The sequence below is a fragment of the Amblyomma maculatum genome, chromosome 2 (assembly GCF_055883805.1).
Source record: "Amblyomma maculatum isolate TAMU_Amacu chromosome 2, ASM5588380v1, whole genome shotgun sequence".
Taxonomy (NCBI): Eukaryota; Metazoa; Arthropoda; class Arachnida; order Ixodida; family Ixodidae; genus Amblyomma; species Amblyomma maculatum.
This window is the reverse complement of record NC_139345.1, coordinates 201,648,917-201,676,149: the sequence shown is the minus strand read 5'-3', so window position 1 is coordinate 201,676,149 and position 27,233 is coordinate 201,648,917. Positions and strand designations below refer to the sequence as shown.

At 46.7% G+C, this 27,233-nt stretch overlaps 2 protein-coding genes across 3 annotated transcripts in view; both read left to right on the top strand.

Moving 5' to 3' along the window:
- The window catches only part of LOC146201073 (4'-phosphopantetheine phosphatase-like), a 177,150-nt gene extending 161,065 nt beyond the window's left edge, over positions 1-16,085 (top strand). The window contains exons 15-17 of one of the 2 annotated variants that reach the window (XM_084595616.1): positions 6,500-6,672; positions 9,763-9,973; positions 15,700-16,085. In XM_084595616.1, coding sequence (XP_084451742.1) covers positions 6,500-6,672; positions 9,763-9,973; positions 15,700-15,741 — 426 coding nt within the window. In that variant the 3' untranslated portion in view covers positions 15,742-16,085. Of the gene's footprint in view, positions 1-6,499; positions 6,673-9,146; positions 9,331-9,762; positions 9,974-15,699 lie in introns of those variants that run through there. The other variant, XM_084595617.1, reaches the window with a different exon arrangement.
- Positions 16,086-25,413: 9,328 nt separating this feature from the next.
- On the top strand, positions 25,414-26,683 carry LOC146201072 (transcription factor NF-E2 45 kDa subunit-like). The gene is made up of 2 exons (XM_084592484.1): positions 25,414-25,485; positions 26,204-26,683. The coding sequence occupies exons 1-2, from the start codon at positions 25,414-25,416 to the stop codon at positions 26,681-26,683; spliced, it is 552 nt and encodes a 183-aa protein (XP_084448610.1).
- The last annotated feature ends 550 nt before the right edge of the window (positions 26,684-27,233 follow it).

The following is a 27,233-nucleotide window of genomic DNA, read 5'->3' as shown; positions in this document are numbered from 1 at the left end:
CCGTAATCGGAGTAGCGGTCAACGTAAGGGAAACGTCGAGGTGGTGATGTCCAGCGGCTGCGGCAGTGGCGAGAGATGTGGCCAACACGTGAGCATGTGAAACAGATCGGCCTGTCGTCAGGGGTGCGCCACTCCTCAGGATTGCGGTATCGGTAGCGTGGCGTGTAGGTGTTGCGGGGCGCAGCGTGGGCGACCATGGGAGGGATGGGGCTCGAACTGGGGGGTTCCACGTTGTGGCTATAGGGGACGCCCAAGTTAGCAACCTCTTGACGAACGACGGCTTGAATGAGGGATATCGTTGCTAGGTTACTGTCCGAAGAGGGCGGGTTGGATGCAGCAGGAGCGAGCGCTTCCAGTTCACGACGCACGATGCGGGTCACATTTTCAGTGTTGGAAGGCTGCCTTAGGGTCGGCAGATCCTCGCACGTGGAGCTAGGGGCAGTGTTGGGGAGCCGATTGAAGCGATGTGCAATGCGTTTGTGTTTGGCCTGCTCGAAATGTCGACAAACTTGCAGAACGGAGTCAACCGTAGAGCAGTCCCAACAGAGTAGAAGATTGAAGGCATCGTCGGCTATGCCTTTGAGGATGTGCCCCACCTTATCAGGTTCTGTCATGTCTTTGTCGACTTTTCTGCAGAGGGCCAGAACGTCTTGTATATACGTAATATAAGGCTCGGTAGATGTCTGGGCACGTGTGGCGAGGTCCCTCTTGACGGCGAGTTGACGGCCAACCGGTTTTCCGAACAGGTCACGGAGTTTTTGTTTGCAAACATCCCAAGAGGGTATATCTGCTTCGTGTGTTTCGAACCACACGCGTGCCGTTCCGGTAAGGTAGAAGATGACATTGGCCAGCATCAGCGTGGCGTCCCACCTGTTGTGCTGGCTAACACGCTCATAAAGCGAAAGCCAGTCCTCGACGTCTACCTCATCTGTACCGCAGAATGTGCCAGGGTCACGGGGGTGGGCCACGACGACAGTTGGAGTTGCGGAGGTTGATGGAGCCGCGTCGGTTGTCATCGTAACGGTTCCAATGTGACGGCCACTGCGGAGATCCAGCGTCAGATTGTGTCGAACCCACGACCTCCACCAAGATGTTACGGGGATGTACTTAATGTGACGGCACTGCGATGGGCTGAACTGGACGCAAGACTTCGGTAGCCGTGCAGAATCCGCTCTCTCAGCGTCGTTCTCTTTTTCAACGCTTCGTCGTGCCTGCGTTCCTTGATCGTCGTCTTTGTCAGTGAGCACATCACTTTGGTCTCGCGTTTCCCGGTAACAATATTCTAGCATACTGTAGACGTGACCCTTAGGTCAGCGATTTCCACCGCTTTGCTTCTGTCCGCGAGCAGTGTTTTCGCAGTTCGGATTCATGCACGAACGACAATTTCCTTTTGCTTTTATTTTTTGTAGCGGAAAGCATTCCAGCCACACCCTGGAGCCCAAGCATGCACAGCGTAACATGTATTCTACTAAAATGCCAGAGGAAAGCGGGCTTTCAGGGACTGACTAGTACAGCCGGAAAGCAGGCACGAATGGGCATCGCACTGTTCTGTATCCCGATCATCTTAGCCCGACGCTTGTAGTGCGCGCAGCGGTATCTCTGGTCAGCGCCTGGTCTGGTACCCACAGTCACAGGGAAAAGCTAGCATGAGCTAATTAGTAACGTGCAACGGCTTGAAGGTGTTCCTCGCTTTCCTCTAGCGCTTTAGCGCACTTGCGCTGCATACATGTACCGGGAGCACAAGGGCAGCAGTCGGAAAGGTTCTCCTTCAAGGGTTGAAAGTAGCATGTTTATGAAGTTGTCACTGAGTAAGCGCGATTACTGGCATATACAAAACCGCATTAATATCACATCGAGTGGGACAGTCAGCACGGCAATGCTTTAGCAAAACGACGCTGCAGAAGCAAGAGTGCAAGACCCGCCACAGCAGGCGTCTACCCCAACAACTTGACAGCTGTGCTGTTCTCTGAGTTTTTACACCTGCAGGACCTATTGCCGCATCCGTAGACAGCGCAATTGACCATTATTGTAGCAAATTACAGAGTTCACAGCACCTTGGATCTTCCGAACTACCCAAATGAAACCTCGGCAGACGATGACGATGACCAAGGCTATGGCGGACTGGAAGCGGAAATGCTTCCTTTTTCTCGTCATCCCCCGCGCGGCAGCCGACAGTGAATACAACCTATACTGCAAATGCTGTTTGAAACGAAAAGTGCTAAAAGCCAGTGTCATGATCGCAGCTGACCGCGTGCTTTCGTTGATTCATACATGCAAAAATAAACGACTCCCACAAAAAAAAACAAAAAGCCGCTTCGTAACGCCATATTTTACGCTACGCCGCGCGCACAGCACAACGATAAGAACAAATGACTCTCGCAAAAAAAAAAAAATATATATCTGCCGCTTAACTTCCGCAGGCGCCATAGCCACGTCAGCTGCCGCGCGCAGAGGGTTCGCAACACACGCTGGAGAAAGCGTTCGATGTTCTGTCTGAAAACGGGCTGAGCTGGCTTGGCACATGCGTAGCGCGTGCTACTGCGAACGAAGGCCGGGAAAGAAGAAGGAGAGAGATAGCTCGGCAAAAAAATGGGCACACCCTTACGCTTCGCTCTATCGCGTTTTCCCCCTCTCATTCCCACCGGTTCCCTCTAATTCATTCATGCACATGGCTTGCAAACGTCACGTGCTGGCGCGCGGGAAGCGATAACCGCAGATGCACACGCCTTTAGGGATAGGGCGTGGCGCTGCCCTAGCCGAACTGTCCCCTCTCATTCCTTCCGCGCGTGGCTTGAAAACGTCACGTGGCAAACGGCCGATGATGATGCAATCGTCTTTGGGGAAAGCACACTTTCCAGTGTGCATGGTGCGGAGTTCCATATATCGAACGACCGGTTAAATTGAGTTCGATATATGACGCGGCTTTCCTATACTTTTACATGGGATTTTCAAGGGGATATTCTGTGAGTTCGATATAACCAAAATTCGATATATCCGGGTTCGATATATCCGGGTTCGACTGTAGTAAAGACTCTGATATAGTAAAGATTTATGCCAGTCCAAGTGACATTACTATAAAGGTGCTCTACTGTAGTGATCTCTTATGGTCACCACATTCTGCCAGAGATGCACACAACAGCAGTGCCCATATGAAGGGATCGCAACTCAGGTGACACTTACACAGCATGGCGAGATGTTCTCGCAAGCTTTAGAGCTGCAGTTAGATCTGTTGGTTTTGTCATTTTTGATACTGCTTGTTTAACTGCAGTTCATCATTTTGTTTTTGCTTAGTTGCTGCTATTAATGAGTGCTTTGCGACATATTCCCACTGCAATGCAACTTTACAGTTACATTCTTCATGGAGCTTGGGGAAAAATGAAATGGAAGGGTACCAGTCAGGGCACATAGGCATGCAAGAAAGCATGCATGAATGTTAAAAAATATTACATTGGTATTTGAAATTTATTTTCATTATAAGGAAGCGTCCTTGCTCTTGTGATTGTTTGCTTGCAGAGAATATGCCTAACGCCCTTCTAGGACTCTTCATTTCTCTCCCTGAGCAGCTGTTGCTGGAAGTAAGGCCGCAGTGAAGAGGGAAGGTGTGGAGGGCTGAGTTAGGGGACACGTGTGTGTTTCCGTATTCTTTTGCGGCAACCACTTTAACCCTACCTAATCCCCATATGTGTGTACCACTTGATGTGGCACATGCAGATAACAGGCATTTGCCTTGCCATCTGTTAAATTTGCCTTGCATTCAACCAACACAACTGTGTCTGTCTTGTGCAGCGCTTCCCAAACACCGCTTGCCATGGCATAGTTTTGTCGTTCTGTGGGAGGCATAGAGCGAGGCTAGCAACGGGGGAAGAACAGCATCCATGGACATAACCCTGAGGTCCAGCTTTGATTATCCACCTCGGGCTGCCCACAGGTTGCGAGAGCCCAGAGCCAAATGTTAATTTTGTCTCTGGTTATTTTAGCTGCTTCCAGTTGCTGCCAGAAGGTGTTTGTTTTCCTCTGGTCGGTTTCAAGCAGCTTGTCTAGAGGTGGCATGGAAGTGGAAAGTGTGCGTGGTCATTTTTGCATAGCTATGCTTCATGCTGTGTTCCTCTAGAGTGACACTCATTTCAGTTGGCCTATAGTGCACATTGTGTGTGTTGCCTACAATGATGTCTTTTACAACTATCGTTGTTTATTTATGGGTTTTGTACACTTGTTTCTTATCTCAGCATCCACAAGTGCAGATTCTCACTTCTCACTTAGTTTTAGTGCGCAACACTTTTCAGCTATTGAGTCCATGCCCCTGGCTGATGCTATATGCTAGTGTTCGAAACCTTTCTCAAGCGTGACCCCAAATTCAAGCATTTAAACATGAGCCTGAATGCATGCACATTGCCAACATATATATGAAACGTGATTGTGTGGCCTTTTATTTTTTGTGTGCAGTGGATATTCTTTGGGGAATGCTTGGAAGTATCACAGGCGTGCACTTTTGCCTCTCAAATGACTCATTGATGAGAAAGGATATTACCCATCATGCACGTGTACAAGATGTCCAAGCTAACTTTAGCTAAGGGTTAAATGATGAAGCGTTTGAGGTAGGTGAGAGAAATTACTTGTATACAGCTGCCAGCCATTTGGCGCACCACAGGGGATGTGTTATTTTGCAATTAACTAAATAGCTATTAAGATAATTTTTCTAATTTACTATTACCTTTAACAAGAATTAAATTTGCGAAGTTTGAGAGCACCTTCTAAAACCCCATTCCATTTACTTCTGATTAAGAAAGCTTTATATGTATTTTTCCAAGCTCTAAAGAAAGGCCGCGAAATACAAAAAATATTACATGACTGGACATGACTGGCGCATTTATGCACCACGATTGTGTTGCTCTTAATGTGGGTTTCAGTGAACGAAATCAGTTGCAGCCTTCTCTCCACAACCCTGTTGCAGTGGCAGGTTGATATATCTGCGGTGGTTTCTTCGTCCGCTTCAGGCAGTCGGCACACGTAATGGTGCAAGTCGCAGCGAGTTCAACATGCTGGGCAACCATCGCCAACATATCAGTCTACCGCTGGGACTGGGCCGCAGCTAATTTCATTCACTCAGGTCACGTGAGAGCACCACAATCGTGGCGCACGAATGAGTTGGTCACGTGGTATTTTTTCTATTTCGCGGTCTTCCTTTAGAGCTTGGGAAGAAGATACATTTGAGGCTCTCTTTATCAGAAATAAATTGAATGGGGGTTTCAGAAGGTGCTCTCCAACTTTGCAGATCACATTTATTGTTTAAAGGCAATAGTTAGTAAATGAAAAAAATTATCTGAATTACAAATGAGTTAATTGCGAAATGAAAAAAATTCCTGTGGCATTTCAGATGGCTGGCAGCTGTAAACAAGTGGTTTCGCTGGCCTAACTCAAATGTTTTATTTTTTAACCCTTGGCTAAGGTTAGCTTGGACATCCTGTATGTGAGTCACAGAAACACAAGGATGTATTGTGGCACCTTTCATTTGAGTACTTGTTCTCCACAGCAAAGCTTTTGGGCACAGGTACGATATGCAGCTAAATTTATATTAACGACACATGTGCTTCTGCGAGAAAAAAAAATTTCAAACAGTTATTGTATTTCTGTCAAAGTTAAGTGTGCATTGTGCCGGACTACAGGCTGCAGATGGGCAGAACTTATCCCCATTGTTTGCCACTCATTGGAAGCAATTCACAAGTGTAAAGATCAGCACAGAGACAATCACTTGATGTCTCCAATCATACTTCTTGCTCAGTCGGCAAGCCAGATGATCAGAGAGCACGGCGTGTCATCTGACGAGCAATGGCACTGCAGTTTCTCACTGAGATGTTGTGTCAAGTGATAAATTCCAGATTTGCAGGAATCCTTTTGAGGATCTCTCGAAACGTGTGTGCTTCACAGTAATACACAACCCACTGAAGACCATGCGCTTGCATCATTCCAAAGCGCAATTGGCTATTGTTTCTGCAGTCTGCAGGCACCCTTGATAGCTTCCTGCAGTTCCTCTCACACCCAAAGAGCCTATTTCTGCCGTTCACATATGATGCAATTAAACACTATCACACGCAATGTGCAATGTGACTTTGAGGTGGCTTGCCAGCGATGCATCTCACCACCTTTATATCTTCGTCCAACATGGATGCTGACTCAGCTGGTGAGCTGGTTCAGGTGACACATATGTGACCACGGTGCCACTTCATGTCAGAAGCGAATTTGCTGGCAGTCAGCAGAGTTTGGCAAATTGAAGAGGCCCATTAATAGCACCAAAAAAGAATATGTTCAAGAAATGTGGAATGCTTGCATCATAAGTCCCAATGGTTAACAGTGTGAGGAAAGGAACTTTGGCTCCCCCAGTTTGTCTCCTATCACAAATAGGTCTCTGTTTCTAGTTTAGCACTGGAGTTATTTAGTCCTGTAAGATGCGAGAGAAAAGAAATTTCTTAGAAAAGGAAGTGGTTTGGTGTGGAATGTGCAGGTGCTGCTGTGCGCCAACACACGTCCGGCCCTGAACGACGTGACCCACCAGGAGCTGCAGATCCTGGTGCAGCGGGTGGCCACCAGCGTGTGCCCCCGTCTGGCTCAGGCCCTGGCCCAGGGACACCTGCAGGTGCTCGACTCAGGACAGAGCTCACCCTGCCTCGACCTCAGGTGGGTCTCTATGCTCTCACCAACTTCTTCAAGGGCACTTGTATGATGCTCATGGTTATTCTTGTGGATTCACCTTTACTTACATGTACTTTACAAACCGCTCAATCACTAATCCCTTAATTGGTTCTTTTATTGTCTCACGCATGCTAGTTTGCATACAGTCAAGAGCCACCCCATTATGTGAATAGCTATGAAGCCCAGCTTTAACCAAGACATGAATATACCTTTGTAGGCTAGCGTGTCTAACAATGGTGTAGCTAGCAGCATCTGTCAATTCGAGCCTGTCATTTGTGATGTCACACTGACCTGTCAGTGCACAACCATGTTGCTTGCCAATTAACTCCGCAGCGGCGGCAGCCTTTACAGGACCGGCTGGTCTAAAAGTTCAATGTTCCATCCACCGCCTGCTCGCAGCGCGTGCCTCAGGTTTCTAGCGCAGGCGTCACATAGCGAAGGCCACGCAAAGGCATTCCTTCAAAGCGAAGCCTGTGAAACCACAACTGAAACTAGCTACTGGCTACCGCTTGCCATATCTTGTGATGCCTAATTTTCCATGATGCTTTCTATAATATTTTTTATGACTAGGCTTCACTTTTCCACTGCGGCGCTCCCTCCTAGTTTTTTTCTTCCTCCATGGCTGCGTTTGCCACGGAACGATGCTAGAAGGTAATACTATCATCATCATCACCAATTTTGCTTGATTTCTGGTTTGGTTTGGTTTGTGGGGTGTAACGTCCCAAAGCAACTAAGGCTATGAGAGACGCCGTAGTGGAGGACTCCGGAAATTTCGACCACCTGGGGTTCTTTAACGTGCACTGACGTCGCACAGCACACGGGCGCCTTGCTTTGCACCTCCATCGAAAAGCTGCCGCCGAGGCCGGGATTCGATCCCGCAACCTTGGGAACTAGTCGAGTGCCGTAACCACTGCGCCACCCCTGCGGGTGATTGGAGGTGTTCACGTAGCTGCTGGCTTCTTAGAGTTCTAATATTCACTAAATGAATGTATTTCTTTGGCCAAATGTTTAGTAAAAGCTAAAAAAATAATGACTGATCAGCTTCGCGAGCTCGTTACATCAAGGTTGACCGCCGCAACGCCGTCGTTACATAGAGGTCGGAAATACATTGGCTTAATGGGTGTGGCATTGGGGGAATTTAAAAACTTCGTTAAATTCAGGAATTCGTTACATAGAGGTTCGTTACATCCAGGTTCAACTTACCTACTTTTGAAAGCCTGGGCAAAGGTCTCCTGGCTTTTGGGATGAGCACAGCACGACAGTGACTGCTTTTCGCATTTTCATCCCCTGCGTCATCCTTTACAGTAGAACTCGGTAGCAGTGCTGCCCTCTCACAAGCGGCTTCTTCACTTAATTGTGACCAGGATTCACCGCAGAGCGCACAAATGGCACTTGACGACCAGACAGTTTTGGCCTGATGGAAGTGAGGGAAATACATAATGCCACCAGTCAGCGTCCAAAACAGAGTGCATTTGGGCCCAAATGGCTGGTTGATGCAAAGCCATGATCCTCGTGGGCTGGTGCAAAGCTTATACTGAAACTAAACCCAAGTAGTCGGCATATTTTCAGAGACAATGGCTTGCTTCTCATGCTTGTCACTGTGCACACTTGATAAATTCGCGGTCGGCTTTGCAGCATATAGATGAGGTTTATGAAGAGCTCTCTCACACTCGCTTACCATGCCCATCATACCCTGGATGTGGCGTGCCTTTGGAAACCCTGTCAAATTGACCAGCATGAGGCCTGTACCATCCAAATTAGTGACCATCCGAGGGCCATAGCATTGCTTTGTCTTTGCCTACCGTGCCATGTCAACAGTTTGCATTGTCTCGGCTTCCAAATTAACAGGAGTTGAATTAATGAGTTTCTGCTGCAGTTCTCGAAGGTCACATGCAACATGGGGGGAGGCAGCCACCTTTACAGACACCATGGTGGTCATTATGCCAGTGTAGTTTACCTCCTTTCCCCATCCTTCCCTGCCCGTTCTGGATCTGATGCGGCTGCATGACTTGGCCACCCTATCGTAGGGGCATTTCTTTGGACGTGTGAAAGGCATGAGACTGCCAGGCACAAATTATACAAGGCAGAACTAAATCGCATTCAGTGTAATGGGCTTTTTAAGCACAAAATGTTTTTAATGCCATTGTCAGTGCATTTCTGAGAGAACGTGGCGCTGAACCGTAGGAGAACACAGAAATGAACCAAAGGCAAACCTTCGTGAGTCACCCCCTAATGCCTACATGCTGCGTTGCTGCTGCTGGAACAGCACATGCGTCAACAGGTGCCCCCTTTCACTTTCTGCTGGTTATGTGACATAACAGCGAAAAGGAGGAAAGCTATCTCCTCTTCTTGGTGGGCACCTCAAACACACCATCAGAGCGGACATGTTCCGAAGTAGAAACGAGACAGCCTTTCAGTACACCTTTAAGTCAGCATTGCTATCTTTGTTGCACTTACAGCATCAGCATTATGCGTCCACCATGGTTCCTGATGCTGCCATCAGCAAGAATGCACAGCCAGGCAAGCATGGCTATATGCATGAAGCCCGCTTCTCCAATGGTGTCTTCAAGTTTCAGTCTGCAGCAGTACATGGAGACAGTTAGCCGGAGTTCACTGCTGTCTGTTTAGGCATCTTCCTCGTGGGTATGTGGAGACGTGCCATTGAATGATTCAAGGAAGCTGCTGAGCATTGCGTGTAACATTGCTGTTAGAACTGCTTCAGCTGAGCAGTGGAGCCAGACGCCAGCCGGTGATAAAACTATTTCATGCTTGCATCTGCTCTTGATTGCGGATTGCAAGGCAGTGAATTTTTATTCACAGTTTGTGGGGCTTGGTTACATCAAGTTGTACAGTTCTAGTTATCTAAAAATTGGAATTATTGAAGTTCAAGTTAACGAGCATTCACTCTAGTGCCTGTGAGAAAAGATGGAATGTCGCAGGAGAATGAGGTAGAAGCCTTAGAATGTGTGATGGTGTATAATATGCTTTTCCGCGAATGTTACTCTCTATACTCGGACATGATACTGGGTGTTGTTGTGTATGAGGTACAGAGAAAATGCACCATTTCTGCTGCAGCCGCATCAATGTGGAGGTGGCACGGTGCATGCGTGAGCTGGGCACGGACCTGTTGGTGCTGGAGGGCATGGGCCGAGCGGTGCACACCAACCTGGAGGCCCGCTTCTGCTGCGAGGCCATCAAGGCAGCCGTTATCAAGAACCATTGGCTGGCACAGCGGCTGGGCGGGGCCATGTTCTCGGTCGTCTTCCGCTACGAACCACCCTGCGAGGTACACGGAGAGTAGTGGGAATAGCTGTTTCTCAATGAAGTGAAGAAAAATTGCTTTATGAATGTGGGTAGTTTTTTTATGCTTGTAAGTTGGTCCTGTGATCCTTCACTTTCCCTTAAATGCTGCATGCTGCAGTCTTCGTATAGGTGCAGTAAAAGCTCGTTAATTCAAACTCGAAGGGGCCGAGAAAATTGTTCGAATTAAGCGGAGTTCGAATTAACAGTCGGGCACTGGAATGAGCGTCATCGTGGCCCACCTTGCTGGCCGAGCCCACATGTTGACCCATTACCATGAGTAAAGAGGGCTACACGCTACTGCACGTTTACGGAGGGCGATTCCGATAACTTTTGCAATCGAGCCGCAACAGCGAGCGGTGTGAGCCACGGGCTCCTAGTTCAAATTAACCGTTGTAGATACTAGCATGTTCGAATTATCGAGCGTTTTCTCCTATTAAAATACATAGGGCCATGCCGGGACCCGAGCGTCAGTTCGAATTAACCGTAAGTTCGAATTAACCGAGTTCGAATTAACAAGGTTTTACTGTAGCTTGAGAAATGTGTTTGAGGGCTTGGGAAGGAAAGGCTGTCCTCATTCATTTGTTTATCTAAACTGATATCATCATGCCCGTTTTCAAACCCATGCAGAAATAGCTGCATGGAATTCACATTTGTGTACGTTTCCTCCACATTTTACGTGTGTAATGGGATCGGGCAGATTGCGGACCTCATCACTGAGAGAAGAGCAGCAGTGTGCCTCAAGTATGCTGAACATTTTTGCCTGGCACCAAGGCTCAGGGATTTCTTCAGATTTTGTGTGTGAATGGCTAAGCCATCACTGAGCTTGTGAAAGAAAGTGTGGCAATGACTGGTTCCCTTTTCAATGGCCAGGTGATTAGTGCAGATTGTAGCTAGTTCTGTTTATCTGATAGGAAAAGAAGGCAGTTGTGATAAGGACTTCTTTTTTTTCTTTAGGTATATAGGTCACATGTACTGTTGCCGAGGCTGGCGACAAGTATGGGGCTGCATTGTCCTACACCATTTTACTCACCACTGTCCAAATATAATGGAAAAAAGGTTTCAATTATGATAATTTTCTTTTACATCAAACATGGCTGCCGCAGCTGGGCAGGTTTCCGGTGGCCAAAATTCAGAATTAACAGGGCGAAAGTTGTGTCTAGTGTATGCAAACTTGGGGGGTTGATCATGTTTCTTACCATGGGAAGAGAGACTGTTTTTGAAAGATCTCAGACAGAATCTTTCCCTGCAAAATATTTTAGATGTAAAAAAAGTGTAAAGTGCATGAAAATGATGCGAATGGAATGTTCTTTTTCAATACATTTATTTAAACTTTAGTACCATACCCGCTGCTGTGGCTCAGCGGTTAGGGCCCCCAGCAACAGGGTGCAGGGATCCTGAGGATCAAAACGCAAGACCCTCGTGTATTTTTTGATGTCTGTGCACATTAATGGACCCCATGTAGTTGAAACTATTTGTAGCCCGAGTCACTTGGGGATGTTAAACCTAGTAAATGAAAGCAATCAAATTATCAGTATGAATATTACGACAAAAATTGCCTAACATAGCACAAAATGAAAATGAGGAGGTAACTGTATCAATAAAGAATTGTCTTGTAGGATAGTTATTAAATAAATTCTAGAGCGTACAAATATTTTATAATCCACGAAATGCATGAAACTAGGGGTGTGCAAATGTGGAAAGTTTTTAAATATGAATCGAATATGAATATGGAGAAGAAATTTCTTCAGGTGTCGAATATATGAATCAGTGAAAAAAAATATGGAAAAATAAAGACTAGCAAATATTATTTGTCTGGTTTGTTTAAAAATAGCACATGGTACTTTTAAAATCTCATCAATTCAACCCCCATAAATTCGGAAATTTTAAACTAGAAGCACGATCCCTGCTGACGCCCATGCAAATTCATGGCATTGGACACTCGTTAATTAGGACATGGGTGGGCTCGTTGCGGTTTATTTGGATAAGATATTGCTTTGAGATACTACGCACTTAGCCACAGATTACCTAAAGAGACCTCCAGAAACCTGAATAGCACAGGAAAAAAGTGCTATGGTAAGCGTGACGATTGTCACAAGTGACCCATTTCCAAAATAAAGCAGTCACATAGTTTTGGTTTCACACTTTTTAACGTTACACTATCTTGCCACTGCGATCGGGCAGGAGCGTTGGCTTGTTGCACCATTTCGGATGCTGCTTGGCTCGTCACTGTTCTTATTTTGGTGTGGTGTCACACTGTTCGAACACCTGCGCATATATCCTTTGCATGTATTAACATATGCTGCTTTCTATACGCTGGAACTGCAGGCTGAGCACACACAATTTCACCACATTGTGCGCTTCACTTTGTTAATTATGTGATGAAGCATTCTTAAAACACTACGGGCCAATTTTGTGAAATGGCAACACTGTTACTGCGTCGCAGTATGAAATGCATAACAGAAGACTTTACAGTTCTGGAGCACTTTTTAAACATTTCCAACAGCTTGCGCAAAGCAAAGCACCTAGCGAAACTGAGAAAAATCGTCATTGTCACTTGGGTTTCATGCAGGTGTTCACAAGGCAAAATTACTTTGATGCAAACGGTTATTAGCAGTTTTTACAGGTCCGTTCGATAATTCGAGCATTCTTACTGGTTCCAGGAATGCGAAAAAATGAGAGTTTACTGTATGTGAAGGCTTATTCGAAAATTTTTGGTATATTCAGTAATTTCTGAACACTGTTCGGAAAACTTCGATTATTAGTCTTTCGAATCGGCATTTGCACACACCGACTAAACTATAACGCAAAAGCTTTGAGAGCTAGGAAACCCTTTCTTTTTTTTTAACTGTGTGAAAGAAGTCTACTTTCAATGTTTCCTTGATATAACATTTTCACTCTAAGAGAAAAATTTATATAGCGAAATACAGTGAAACACAGTGAAACCTCGTTATAACAAACAGTTAAGAAATCGCAAAATAGTTCGCTCTATCCATAATTCGTAATATAAAATTTCGTCGAAAATACACACAAGAGCAGCGAAATTCAATCAGAAGGCACAGCAACTTGGAGGGTGCCTACTTGGGTCACGTCCATTTATTTACGCACAAAGAACTGCGTTATCGCGGCCTGCTTTTTTGTGTTGATCGCGTTCCGTATCACACCCTGTTCCACAGTTTGCAAACACTCAACAAGGGCAAACCCACTGCTCTCAATAGCACTGCAGTGGCAGCGCAGTAAATCCAATGCAGCAAGCGCTTCTTGTGAAGTCGGAATGTTCTCATCGTCTGCAGGTCAGCCTGAGCTTCGTCTGCGGGATGTTCAGAAACTTCCACAGTGATTTCGGCGTCCGTCAGTACAGCCGTGGTCGCCGCCGCCTACAAAGTCCTCTGCAGTCATTGTTGCGGGCATGTCACCAACAAAACGCGAAAAATCGTTCCAGGCTCATCGAGCTCGCGGAGATCTGCTTCTGCTTCGTCAGGATCGTCCCCATCGTCATTTGATGCACGGGCCTCTGCTGGAACAAAACCTCCGTGCCGAAAGCAGTTGGCAATCGTTTCACCTTTCACGCTGTCCGATACCGCTTCAATGCTCCCAGCAAGTCGATCTTGTCCTGCTTCATAAGAAGCTTCACGAGAAGAGTGTCAGTCTCCTCTTGTAAACTGCCTTGAAGGCCCTGATTTTATCTTGAGCTTGGTCTTTAACGTCAGTGCTGCTCTTTTTTTCATGTTCACCGCCATCACAGCACTACGCACACCCGCGCACCACACTCGACACGACGACCGACGCAGCCTCCACTGAACGCTACGACGGCCACGCCGCGACGCCGGTGCTAACACTAAAAACCTAAAAACGCGAAAGACGCAAAAACCAAAAAACCAAAAGCAACATTCGATCGCGCCGCTGCCGCCGCTGCTGAAGCGGCGCTGTCAGCAATTGTGAGATTCGAACGATTTCTTATGGCCTCCGAGGGAGGTAATCTCGGAGGCCATAAATTTCTTTGGCTGTCAACTCCCAATGCCGTCGTGGCATCTGTGGCGCTGTCAGCGCCTACGAGGTAGTCCTGAACGTTTGCTGCGCCGCACAACACAACTGTAGTGCAACGAAGCTTGCCTCCTGCTATTGAAGTGAGGTAGTGCTTGGCGTCGCGAAGTTCATAATATCCGTTTTATGCCGAACCACGTTCGCTATGGGAAGTTAAAAATACATGTGTTTGACAAAATAATTTCGGAAGAGTTCGATATAGTATTCAATCATTCGTAATATGCGTGTTCGTTATATCGAGGTTTGACTGTATAGCTTGATAATTATACTTTCAAACACTATGAATTTTAATTAAAAATTCAGTTTAAGAAGGAAACAAAACTTTTCAGACGTACAAAAAGTACTGGTTCAGGGGGATCCCCAACATGGAATAGCCATATCACTGTAGCCGTATTGCTGCACTTGGCTGGAAGCTATTGAGTAATTTCTTCATTATGGCGCGCAAAATGTTAATCTGCTAAACAGTCTTGATGGTCTACTTACATGAAAATTAAAAAGGGAATAAAATACTTGTAAAAGCTCCAGAATTCTTTGGATTTGCGAGAGCCTATATAAGGAAAAACCAATGTGTTGTCAACAAGTTACTGAAAAAGAGATATATTTGGCATGCTTTTACAATCTGCTTCAGGCTTTTACGGAGCATCAATCCTGTACTTGCCTGTATTTAGCCTGCATTTTGCTGGTCCAAAACTCTATCCTTCTTTGGTCGCTCTTGCTCATATTATATATCCACACACTACAGATAACAGAAACATCATTCAGAGCTTCAACGCAATGTGTGAATTGGCTTCAAAACAAGCAAATTGGAAAGCAAACGTAACATGGAAACAGCTTCCAATGTTTGGGTGTTAAATCGTGCAGTTTTATCATGATCAGAATCCAACAGCTCAACATCGTTGTTTAAGTCACTACTGCTTAATACATTAATACATACTGCTTTATTTCATGAAGCAGAATTTCTGCAAGTGTATAGTTGTCCCTGACACTGGTGCTATGCTATGAGCGGACGACACTGGAATCTCAACGGCATTTCTGCCTTGTGGGAAAGACAAAAACTGTGCAGGAAATGAAATAAAACTACGAGGGACTTAAGCGACTAAAGCAGTCAAAGGCAAAAGCTTGAGAAGTCTCATCTTGTCTAGTCTTCCTGCCATCTGCAATCCCACACTTGAACGCGCGCCAAGGAACGCCACGCGACAGCTGCTGCAAGAGCGGGACACACTTTGTCTACGAGAGCCATTAAAGACTTTCGCCTTAATATGGGGTCTAAGGAACCCACTAGGTCGACCATCAAGTCTGCTGAGGCCCTGGTAGCACTGGAATTACGCCTCAGATATGGGATCACTACTTATCATTGCATTGTAGTATGATAATTAAAGAGTGAAACTCATTTCTGGCTATTTCTTTCTTGGCTTAAAACTTTCTTACCCCCCCCCCCCAACTTCTGCAGATTAGGCACAATCTTCTAGAAGACTGCCTGCTAAGGCAAAGGAACTCCATTGTGCTGTGGACATGTATTAAAATGTTGTCCAGGCTCGGCAAATAATTATAGATAAAAGTTCCATTGTGTTATTATTTGAATAGCATTGGTTTTCAATCTTCCTTGATGCAGTGTTATTTTCAATAGTGGCTCGTATTTATTCATTTTGCGTGTGTCTTTTTTTGTAGGAGTCGGCAACAAGCACAGCTCCCAGCAGTGCTCATCACTGACACCAAAGTGCCAATCTCGGAGCTGAGGCTGGGAGCGACTCGCCCCGGACTCCAATGCCTGTTTTACTTTCTTCGTGTGATCTCTTTCATTTTCCCCAGGCAGAGCAAGAGAAGAATACTAGAATTGCCAAGGTGGCTTAATGTGCGGTACTTTACTGTAGCCCTGTTGGCACTGTATATAGGCCTTGTACAAAGCTTGGATACTGTTTGTACATAGGAGAGACCAGACGAAGAACACTGCCTCAGGCTGGCTGATGTATTCTGTGAATGTTTTTATTGCACGCACTGCATTCACGAAATAAAGCAGGAAGAAAGCATGTTTCCTCTCATGCCTACCCTCTATGGCTGGCAGTGACTGCTTCTTTGCACACTGGACACCTCAGGGGTTCTCAACGGGGTCGCATGAGCAGGTATCACATTTTTGATTGCAAAGCGAATGTGTGAGAATAATTTTAAAAATGATCGTTATAATTGGGTAGAATTTCTATATAGTGCTTAGTATCGATGGATAGTTTAGACACAAAAACCACAACCATAAAATGTCGCCCTTTAAATTTCATGCATAGAAACATACTCTATCAATATGGAGCAAAAACCTCCCATGGAGTTTATCTCAATACTACCAAGGTCCAAAGTGGAGTAAAAAGGCTCACAATGCGGTTACAATTGTGTAACACAAGATTTAGCATAACTGTGGTGGTATTTTCATTTCACTACTTATTGAGGTGCTTGAAAATCAATATGCAGAAGACTAAGGCAATGTTCAACAGCCTCGGGAAGGAACAGCAGTTTACATTAGGTAGCGAAGTACTGGAAGTAGTAGGTGATTATGTCTACTTAGGACAGGTAGTAACCGCAGATCTGGGCCATGAAAAGGAAATAACAAGAAGAATAAGATTGGGATGGAGCGCATTTGGCAAGCACTCTCAGATTATGACTAGCAGCTTACCGGTATCGCTCAAGAGGAAAGTATACAACAGTTGCATCTTACCTGTACTCACCTATGGGGCTGAAACGTGGAGGCTAACCAAGAGAGTTCTACTTATGTTGAGGACAACCCAGAGGGCTATGGAACGAAAAATGGTAGGGGTAACATTAAGAGACAGGAAGCGTGCAGAGTGGGCCAGAGAAATAACTCAAGTTACCGACATTCTAGTGGAAATTAAGAAGACGCAGGACATGTAGTGCGAAGAGAGGATAACCGATGGTCGCTTAGGGTAACAAACTGGATTCCAAGAGAAGGAAAGTGTAGCAGGGGGCGGCAGAAAGTTAGGTGGGTGGATGAGGTTAAGTTCGCGGGGGTCAAGTGGATGCAGCTAGCACAGAACCGGGTTAAGTGGAGAAATATGGGAGAGGCCTTCGCCCTGCAGTGGGTATAGTCAGGCTGATGATGATGATGAGGTGAACAATATAGGTGACATGCATATGTCGAACCCGGATATATCGAACTCGAAGGGGATCGCGAAATAGTACGATATATCAATAATTCGATACACAGAAATTGGCTTGAAACGCGACTTGCGATCGTGAAAAACGATACTGTGCCTGTCGCGTAATCAACACACTCTCATAATGAACACAACGCCCACTTTTGCACCCGAGAATTTGAAAAAAGAAAAAAAAAACATTCTGTGGCGCGACCCTTTGTTTCGGCTGTCGCATCTCCAGCTCATTTATTGGAAGCGCGCCAAGATTCTGCGCAGCGATAACGTCACGGCGTGTTTATCTTTTGACTATACTTTTGATAGAACCTGCGGTGGTAGGGAGCCAACTTGACAGAGTGCTCGTGATGGCTTTATTGCACAAGCCTGGTTCGATTTATCACGCAGCGCTTGGGGCGGGCGTAGCCCACAGCCACAAAATCATTGGAAGGCGTGATAACTGCAAATGCCGTTTGAAGCGAACAATACTAGAAGCCGATGTCATGATCACAGCTGACCGCGTGCTTTCGTTAATTCATACATGCAAGAATGAACAACTCTCGCAAAAAGAAAAAAAAGCGCCTGCCGTTTTTAACGTACGCAGCCGCCATGGTTTACACTGCGCCGCACGTTCAGCACGATGTGGATGGTCAACTCTCGAAAAAAAAAATGCTGCTTCTAGCGTCCGCAGCCGCCATAGCATACGCTCGCCGCACGTTTAGTACGACGAGGATGGTCGGCTCTCGAAAAAAAAAAAATTCGCACGTTCAGCATGACGGCAAAAATAAACCACTGTCGCAGAAAAAAAAAGAAAAGAAAATTGTCAGCCGCCGCGCGCAGAGCATTCACAACACAAACTGGAGAAAGGGTCTGCCACGGACCGAGCTGGCTTGTCCATGCATGCGTAGTGCGTGCTGCTGCGTGCGCGGCGCTGCCCTAGACCAGCCGTCGCCAAACTGTGCCCTCTCATTCCTTCCGCGCGTGGCTTGGAAACGTCACGCGGCAAACGGCCGAATGTGATGCGATAGCCTTTAATGCAGTAAAGTTAAAAGAGGTTGGGGAAGGCGCACCGTCCTGCGTGGTGCGGAGTTCGATATATCGAACGACCGGTGAAATTTAGTTCGATATACGACGCAGCTTTGCTATACTTTTACATGGGATTTTCAAGGGGATATTCCGTGAGTTCGATATAACCAAAATTCGAATTATCCGGGTTCGATATATCCAGGTTCAACTGCAAAAAGAGTTATAGAGCTCTCTTTAAAATTTTCCGCTACTTCTGCCTCTGCTACTGCCACCGTAATGACAACTAAGTAATGGGAACTTAGCAGCTAACAAATCTACCAGGTGTATATGGAAATTTGGAGCATCTGAGGCTGGAGAAATTTAAATACCACCTTCCACACATGAAACTGACAACACCACTTTATCCAAACTATCACATATCCTACTTTGCAAGTCAGGTGTAAGATACATCCCACGTACTACAGGTCTCTTTGTCCCTGATATGGCACCTGGCCTACTCTATTTCATATATCCTCAGTGTGTACAGCAGTCAAAAGAACTTGCCTCAGACAGAACATACATACAAGCTGTGGTAGGCAGCGCTGTTCAGCAAATCCTTAGGCGTCCAGCTAACGATTGTTCACCTGGTCCATGAAGCAAAGAAAGCCAGGGGAGCCCTGGTCTAAGGGAGCCCTCCAACCTGCTTGTCAGTTCTCCATTTCTTATCTCCTTATCCATCATAATATTTTACCTCACCTCACCTGGCTCAGTTAAACTGTGTGATACATACATTTTATGTACGCAAACATTCGTGCAAAGGATCATGACGTATGCTGCCCAAGTTGCCAACAGTGACCTAGGCTTGAGGCCTCATTTTAACCATGTCGCACAAACATGTATGTGTGGCCTTGGGGTATCATGTCTAACAACAGCCAAGGGTCCTGGAAGGCTGGATTCCAATCTCATCCTGAAGCCTCAAATTGCAGCACCTGCCAATTCACCCATGACGTGGTCTTGCGACGTAACAGAAACCATCGACTAATCAGTTCCCAGTTATGCCACCTGCCAAATATTGCATGCCAGAAGTACACTCAAAGGTCGAGGCTTCTGACATACTGCCTATTTCTCTTATTTACCCAGTGAAATAGTGATTTCGCATAAAAAGAAATAAAGAGCACTTCAGAATCTGCAATGGAGTAATTCGAAAGCACGGATACTGGTGTTGGTTGTATCTAGTTGCTTAATTCACATTTTGTTTGCCCATTTTAGTCTTTGGCACTTTCAAATTGCGCGCCAATTCCTTCCTATGCCTTTTTTCGGCTCTACTTCAGGTTGCATGACGTCACATTCTCTACGACACATTAATTCACATCTTGTATATCCATTTTAGTTTTGGTACTTTCAAATTGCACGCCAATTCCTTCCTATGCACTTTTTCGGCTCTACTTCCGGTTTCTTGACGTCACATCCTCTACGTCACATTTATCCACTTTATTCATTTTAGTCTTTGGTACTTTCAAATTGCGCGCCAATCCCTTCTTATGCCCTTTTTTGGCTCTACTTCCGGTTGCGTGACGGCACATTCGTGACGTCACATTAATTCACTTCGTGTTTACCCATTTTAGTCTTCGGTACTTTCAAATTGAGCGCCAATCCCTTCCTAGGCTCTTTTTCGGCCCTATTTTGAGTTGCGTGACGTCACATCCTTGACGTCACATTAATTCACTTCGTGTCCCTTTTTTTTTTGGTTTTCGTACTTCCAAATTGCTCGGCAATCCCTCCTATGCCCTTTTTCGGCTCTACTTCCGGTTGCATGACGTAATATCTTTGACGTCATCCTAATTGACTGATTTAATTCAGTATTTAGTATTTGATACATTCAAATGTGGCGCCGAGCCATTCGCTAATTAGACCATTTTCGACATTATTTTTTCATTTTTTTCCTCTAATTAATTACCCTATTAAACTATTAGCCTAGTTATTTTTTTGCATACATATATCACCCTCTATCGATTGAAACCAATCATTAAACTCTATGACTTCTCAATTACGCATAACTGCTGCGAACACGATTTTGCGTGTTTTGTCTCTAATTAATTACCGAATCACCTTATTGGCCTAATTATTATTTCGAACACAACATTACGTCACCCTATATCGACTGACACCACTCATTAACCTCTACCACTTCTCAATTACTCACAACTGCTGCGGACAACTTTTATATTTTTGCCTTTAATTAAATATCTAATAAACATATCAGCCTAATTATTTTTTTCTGCAGCAACAATACGTGAGGTTCTATCGATTGACACCACTCATAACCCCTACCACTTCTCAATTACCCGCAACTGCTGCGGACACGATTTTGCGGATGCGGTCTGCGGACAGAAATCTGAACATAGCGAAGTAACGCTTTCGCGTTAATAAGCGTTTAAGTAATAGTATTCCTGTCTGATCGTCAGTGAGGCAGGATTGCCCTCTTTCTGCACCACTTTTTTTACTTTACCTGGATCCCTTTGTTTAAGGCTGCTAACTAGGCAAAACATTCTAGGCTACACATTTTGTGATAATGAGGTATTTGATAAGGAAGTATTGACATATGCAGATGATAATGCCACAAACTCATTCAAATCTTCACTTGTTCTCTTTTCCCATAGCCACTGGCGTACGGCCTTGTACGGATTTTGGCAAATATATAAATTCTGTGCTCTTTGATCATAATCGATGTCGCCATAAGGAACTTTATCAGTTTCTTTGTCGCGCAAGATGCATCGAGATGTGTCTCGAAGATACTGGCCACTCGCGTATGTTTCTGCAATGTTCTAGGTTGTGCTAGTCACCGTTTGCGGCTTTATTTAGATGTTTCCTTGCCGTCTATAAATTGAGCATTTGTCTTTATGACGGAGTTAGTAGATCGATGACCGCTGAGCACAATTGTTGCTATCACCGCCACCGAGTTTCCTTTTGCGGGAGCAAGTCAGCCCAATAAAAAGTTCATTCCTGTGAAGATCAAGTCTCTTCATTTGTTGCCGACGGCCTTGTCACTCCTACGCGACATTTGATGGAGGTGCTACCCTTCGTGTCCCGGTTTATCCCTTCAAGCCAAGACTAAAGGCCTGTTACTGTCGCCCTGGGGGACCAGCCAACAGGCCACCAAAACAGCCGCCGACTTCAGCTCCAAGCCGAACAATGTCTTCTGCCGGAGCCCGTTCGACCCTGGGTGGCGTCAGCTTTGGAAATGGCCCAGTCAACAGCACTGATTGTCTTCGTGAAGCCCAAGGAGCTCCAATCTTCCAAGGACTGTCCACCAAAGATGTGAAAATCTGGATGACCATTTTTAAAGGACCTTGCCCATCCTTCTGCCATTGATGTGTGACCCGGGGTGAGGCCTCGTCAGGAAGTATGCCACCAGCTTCTTCCTTTTGCCTCTTCCCGTGGGCATGTTCTGTGTACATGATTTATGTCCGAATCAACTTATTTTTATTATTATTATTTCAACCGTGTGGCAGAATTCAATGGCTTAAACGACGCTGTGAAACGCAGGCAAGTCAACTTTGCTCTTCAAGGACGTGCTCGAGTGTGGTTCGAAAATCACGAGATTTCTTTGAAGTATTGGAGATACTCAGAAGGGAGTTTTTGACGGCCTTTGTAAGTTCTGTTCGCAAAGGATGAGCTCAGGCCATTCTCCCATCAAGAATTCAGCTCCAAAATGAGCGTGTCCTCGCTTATGTTGAAGAGATGAAGCGTCTCTTCCTGAGCGCTGATCCCTGCATGACAGATGATACCAAGGTGAACCTGTTGATGCGCGGTATAAAAGATCAGCTATTGGCAGGTTTTTCTTTGCCAGCCGCCAAAGACTGCGACAGAATTCTGCTGGAAGCTGCGAATATTGGAAATACCTTGGAAGCAAGGACGCGGCTCTACAACCAGCCTCTTGAAACGCTGTCAGCACGCCACTATGACACCACACCGACGAGTTGAAAAACCCTCCATGAGATGATCCGACAAGTAGTTTTTGAAGAACTACGCCGACTTTTGCCGTTGCAAGCGCAGCCATAGGTTGCTTCACTCAGAAACGTCATCAGTGAGGAAGTCCAGCAAACATTGGGTGTTCCTCAGGCAACGGTTTCCGACAGCTCAAACGGAAGAAGCAAGAAGCAACATACTTGAATTACGCTGCTGCATTACGTCGTCCTGCGCCCTGATGTGACCTTCCAATCCATCGCCGCTACCACATCCCGTTCCCGTAAGCTGCCTCTTGGCCCCCGCTCGCCAAGCCTACGAACGAACCTCAAACCCCAGGAAATGTGACGCCTGGAGGACTACTAACAACTTATTATTCTGCTTCTATTGTGATGAGGCTGGACACATCGCATGCGTGGTTTCGCCATAGACACCCCATGACCTCGTCCTAGCGAGCAACTACAGGAAATCGGCCATTTATTGCGAAGGACAAAGCACGCGTCACCAAGTCGTCTGTCACAGTCCCCATCGCCGTTCTGGACCCGCTTTGCATCGCCGGGACGAAGCTACATGTAGGAATTAAAGGTCTCCCAGCCCACGTAGTGGAAACTAAAGAGAGCAACCTTTGGATGTGACGTTGCTTCACGGCGAAAACACGAATATCCTCCGCCATCGTCGACGAGTGACGACCACGCAGTCATTAAATCGCCGCTGCACACGACGACAACCTCGAAGAAAACACGACCGGACTGCACGTTGACGCCGCCGCCCAGCGAAGTGACAACGGTGTACCCCGGCCGCGACCTCATCAAGCGACGAAGCTGAAATCGAACATCGGAGCCAACATGCAATACGAGGACACGAGCAAGTGACCTCGAAGTTGCTGTCGACAGTCACACGGTTACCGCCTTAGTGGACACCGGAGTGGACTATAATCTCTCATCCATTTAGCGTTCCTCGCCCAGCTCACTTGGGATGGCCCGCTGATCCGTACCGCTGGTGGTAACCTTGCTACGTCGTCGGGGCGATGCACCGCATGGATTAGAGTAAATGGATGCACTTACCCTGCCAGCTTCGTCGTCCTACAGCAATGCTCATGCGACGTGATTTTGGGTATGAATCATCGACCTTCGTTCAAAACTCATCAAGCTCTCGGACAAAGCCATACCTGCTACGAGAACTTCGATGCATCACGTTGCTCTCAACGTCCTCGACGGAGAATTGACCGCACCGCCTCGATCAAGCGTCATCGTCCCTGTAAATACAAACGAAGTCGAAATCGCTGCAGAGGTTGTCGATGGAAACACCCAGTTGTTAGTGGATAGAGGACTATCGCAAGAGGCATCGCCCATTTCCAGACTGGACAAGCTCAGGTGCTGATATAATTATACATCACTGAAGAATGTCGTATATCAACAAGGGAACAACGATCGCCTTCCTCGATGAATTATCAGAAATTAGCGATGTCTTCACCCTCCCCGACGAGCCCGCGAATGACCAAGTTGACCAATGCCACTATCCCAGATTAGATATCATTCCAGCACTACCCAAAAGCAGGCAAGATCAGATACGGGCCATTGAAAATTACAGCGAATGTTTTTTGTCACCTTCGAAAGCGCGACGAACTCCTTTGGCCAAGCAACGCATCGTCATGGATAAGCACGCCAGACCTCTGCGTCAAAGCCCACCGCGTATCCTCGCGAGAACGCCAGACCATCCTCGATCAAGTGGAAGAAATGCTTTGGGACGATGTTATCCATAGGGTGCCCGGTGCCCTTTCTCGCCCCGGGGGCGAGAGAGGGCATCCAGGCACCCTAGTTATCCAGCCATCAAAGCGCTCCTGGGCAGCGCGAGTCGTTTTGGTAAAGAAAGACGGTAATTACCGGCGCTTGAACAGTATAACGAAAAAAGACGTCCACCCCCTCCCCCGCATCGACGATACACTGGACCGGTTTCGCAACGCTAAATACTTCCCATTGCTGGACCTGAAGAGCGGCTATTGGCAAATTGAGGTCGTCGAAAGAGATCGCGAGAAGACCGCATTCATCACACCGGACAGCCTATTTGAGTTCAAGGTGATGCCATTCGGCCTCTGCTCTGCACCAGCGACGTTTTAGCGGGTAATGGACACTGTGCTAGCGCCGTTGCATACTCCTGAAGCTTTTAAGACCGGTACTTAAAGCAATCAAGGGATCAGGGCTAACGTTGAAACGAGGGAAACGCCATTTCACCTACGAGGAAGTACGGTTCTTAGGTCACATTGTTACCAAGGATGCTGTTCGTCCTGACCCAGTGAAAACAGCGGAGATCGCAGTTTCCACAGCCAGCCGACAAGAAAGCTTTACGCAGGCTCCTTCGGCTGTGTGCTTACTATCGGCGATTTGTCAGGAATTTTTCGCGCATCGCCGAACCGTTGACGCAGCTTACAAGGGCTGAAGTACCTTTTAAATGGGAAACGCCGCAATATGATGCTTTCAAAGAACTTAAGCGCAGCTTAAAGTCGCTTCCTGCACTCGGCACTTCGACAAAAGAGCGGAGCCAGAAATTCATACCGACGCATGCAGCGTTTGGGCTAGGCGCCGTCGCGTACAGAAAATTTACGGACATATGTAAAAGTTATCGCCTACGCTAGCGGTTCCCTGTCGAAAGTTGAAGCCAACTATTCAAAGACGGAGAAATAATGTCTTGCCATCATTTGGGTGACATTAAAATTTCGCCCCTATTTGTACGAACAACCATTCAAGGTTGTGAGCGACCACCATACTCTGTGCTGGCTCGTCAACTTGAAAGATCTCTACAGCCATCTTGCGCGTTGGAGCCTGCGTCTTCAAGAATTCGACATCAGGCATCTACAAGTCTGGCCGCAATTAAGCATTCCGATGCAGACTGCTTGTCACGAGCCCCCGTTGACGCGCCGCCAAAAGAAGACGACGAAGACGTCTTCTTGGGACCGGTAAGTGCCAGCAATTTTGCACAAAAGCAGAGCTCGGACCCTGAGTTTAAAGCCCTAGGTCATTACCTTCTCCTCCTGCTTAGTTCAGGGGTCAGTTATCTTCATTCGTCTTAAACAATGACGTCTTTGTGAAGAAGAACTTCGCAGCCAGCAGAACTGCACAGCTCCCTGTTGTGCCCAAAAATCTCAGACAGGAGATTCTGCAGTCGCTGCCCTATAAGCCAACAGCGGAACATCTCGGGTTTGCGCGCACGTAGCACAGGATACAAGAAAAATATTACTAGCTACGGTTACCTGTCGACGTTGCTCATAATACGAAAACGTGCCATGAGTGTCAGCTACCCAAAACGCCCCAAATCAGACCCAATACCGCCCCGATTAAGCCCTTTCAACAAAGTGGTATGGACCTCCTCGGCCCGTTTCCAACTTCATCAGCGGGGAACAAATGAACCATCGTGGCAATCGATTACATGACCCGTTACATAGAAGTGAAAGCCCTGCCCAACGGTACCAAAGCAGAAATTGCCAAGTTTTTCATCCAGCGAATTCTCCTGCGACACGGCGTTCCTGAAGTGGTCTACCATTACCATTTTTAGCGAAGCCTGAAGCGCAAAAACGACAGGGACCTGAGACACGCAGGGCACAACGCTAACTTGCAACTACATTTTATTCACGGCGCAGAAGCATACATATATGAAGAGGATTGCTTGAAAAAACAACAACAAAGAGAGAAGACACTCATCGCATTGCACATGCCATTACCATAGAGAAACTTGATTTCTTTATCTGACAGACTAATCGATGCAGTACTAACGTACTCGGCTGCTTTCTTGCGAATCATGTGGGCCTGGAATATTTCACGCGTGTATGTATCTTTGCTCTTTGCCTCCACAGTGCACTCGCTGAACAATGGCTTGCAAGTTTGACTAGGGCAACCATGATAATGTTCCGACAGGTTACCATTCCTTGGTTGGGATACATTACGCTTGTGTTCTGCAAGTCTTTCATTTAAACACCTGCCAGTTTGTTCTATGCATACTCGACCACAAGTTAAAATAATGAAAAAGCATGAAAGGAAAGAGGATACTTCCCTTTTTATGGTGTGTGGCGGCAGCAGGCAGGCGGGCGAAACGAGGAGCAGCGGCAGGAGCGGGCGTCCCGAGACGATAAGCGGGAGCTCAACCTGCCCCTATCCAACGCCGAGATTGTGGACCTGCCTATTGATGAGTTCAACGAGCGACTCGCAAAGTACGAGCTGACAGAGGCACAACTGGCGCTGATCAGGGACATACGCCGGCGCGGCAAGAATAATGTGGCAACACAGAGCTGCCAAAAGCGCAAGCTGGACCGTTTCCTGTCTCTGCAGATGAACGTGGCGAGCCTGCACCTGGGGCGGGAGGAGTTAGAGCGCCGTCACGAGGAGCTGCTGGCCCAGCGGCTCCTGGGGCGTGACAAGTACAGCCGCCTCTGTCAGCTGCTGGCGGCCCGCACCACACGGCCACTCAACCCCACCCCGCAGCGTTACACCCGCTACGATGCATCTTTTGGAGCTGCCAATTGGGCGCCCATGAACACCAAGTGGGAGAGCGATGAGTGAGGCACATCCTGGTTGGAGGCAGTGGCTAGGAAGGACCCTCTCACTTATGGTGGCTCATCCACATGTGCAGCGAGCTTTGTTCAACTGGTATCTACCACTACGGCCGAGAGCAGAGTGGGGCGAGTTCTTCGAGAGAACCATGCCGGCGGTCTCCTTTCCTTCCCATTCAAGTGCCCAAATAAGTGTCATGATGTGCAGTGTCACCATCGCTGCGGACACCCACGTAAGCTGGTGTTACCATCCTAGGGCTAACCAACTACTCCTGCCTTATTCATCATCCTATACAAAGCTTGTCGAAGAGGCAATAGTCAAGGTGTGCTTTAATGACGCTGGGAAAAAATCATGTCCCCTCTTGATACCCATCAGCCTTAACGAGCAGGTCAGTCGCCTTTCTGCCGCTGGTTATCCCAAAGGTCTGCCTGTTTCGATGGCAGACAGTAGAAAGAGCAGTGATTCCGTATATACACGGAATTTCGCATAGACTCAAGAGGATGGCAAGAAAGGCAAATGTGAGATTGGTTTTCTCTGCCCCAGGAGAGCTGTCGAAATT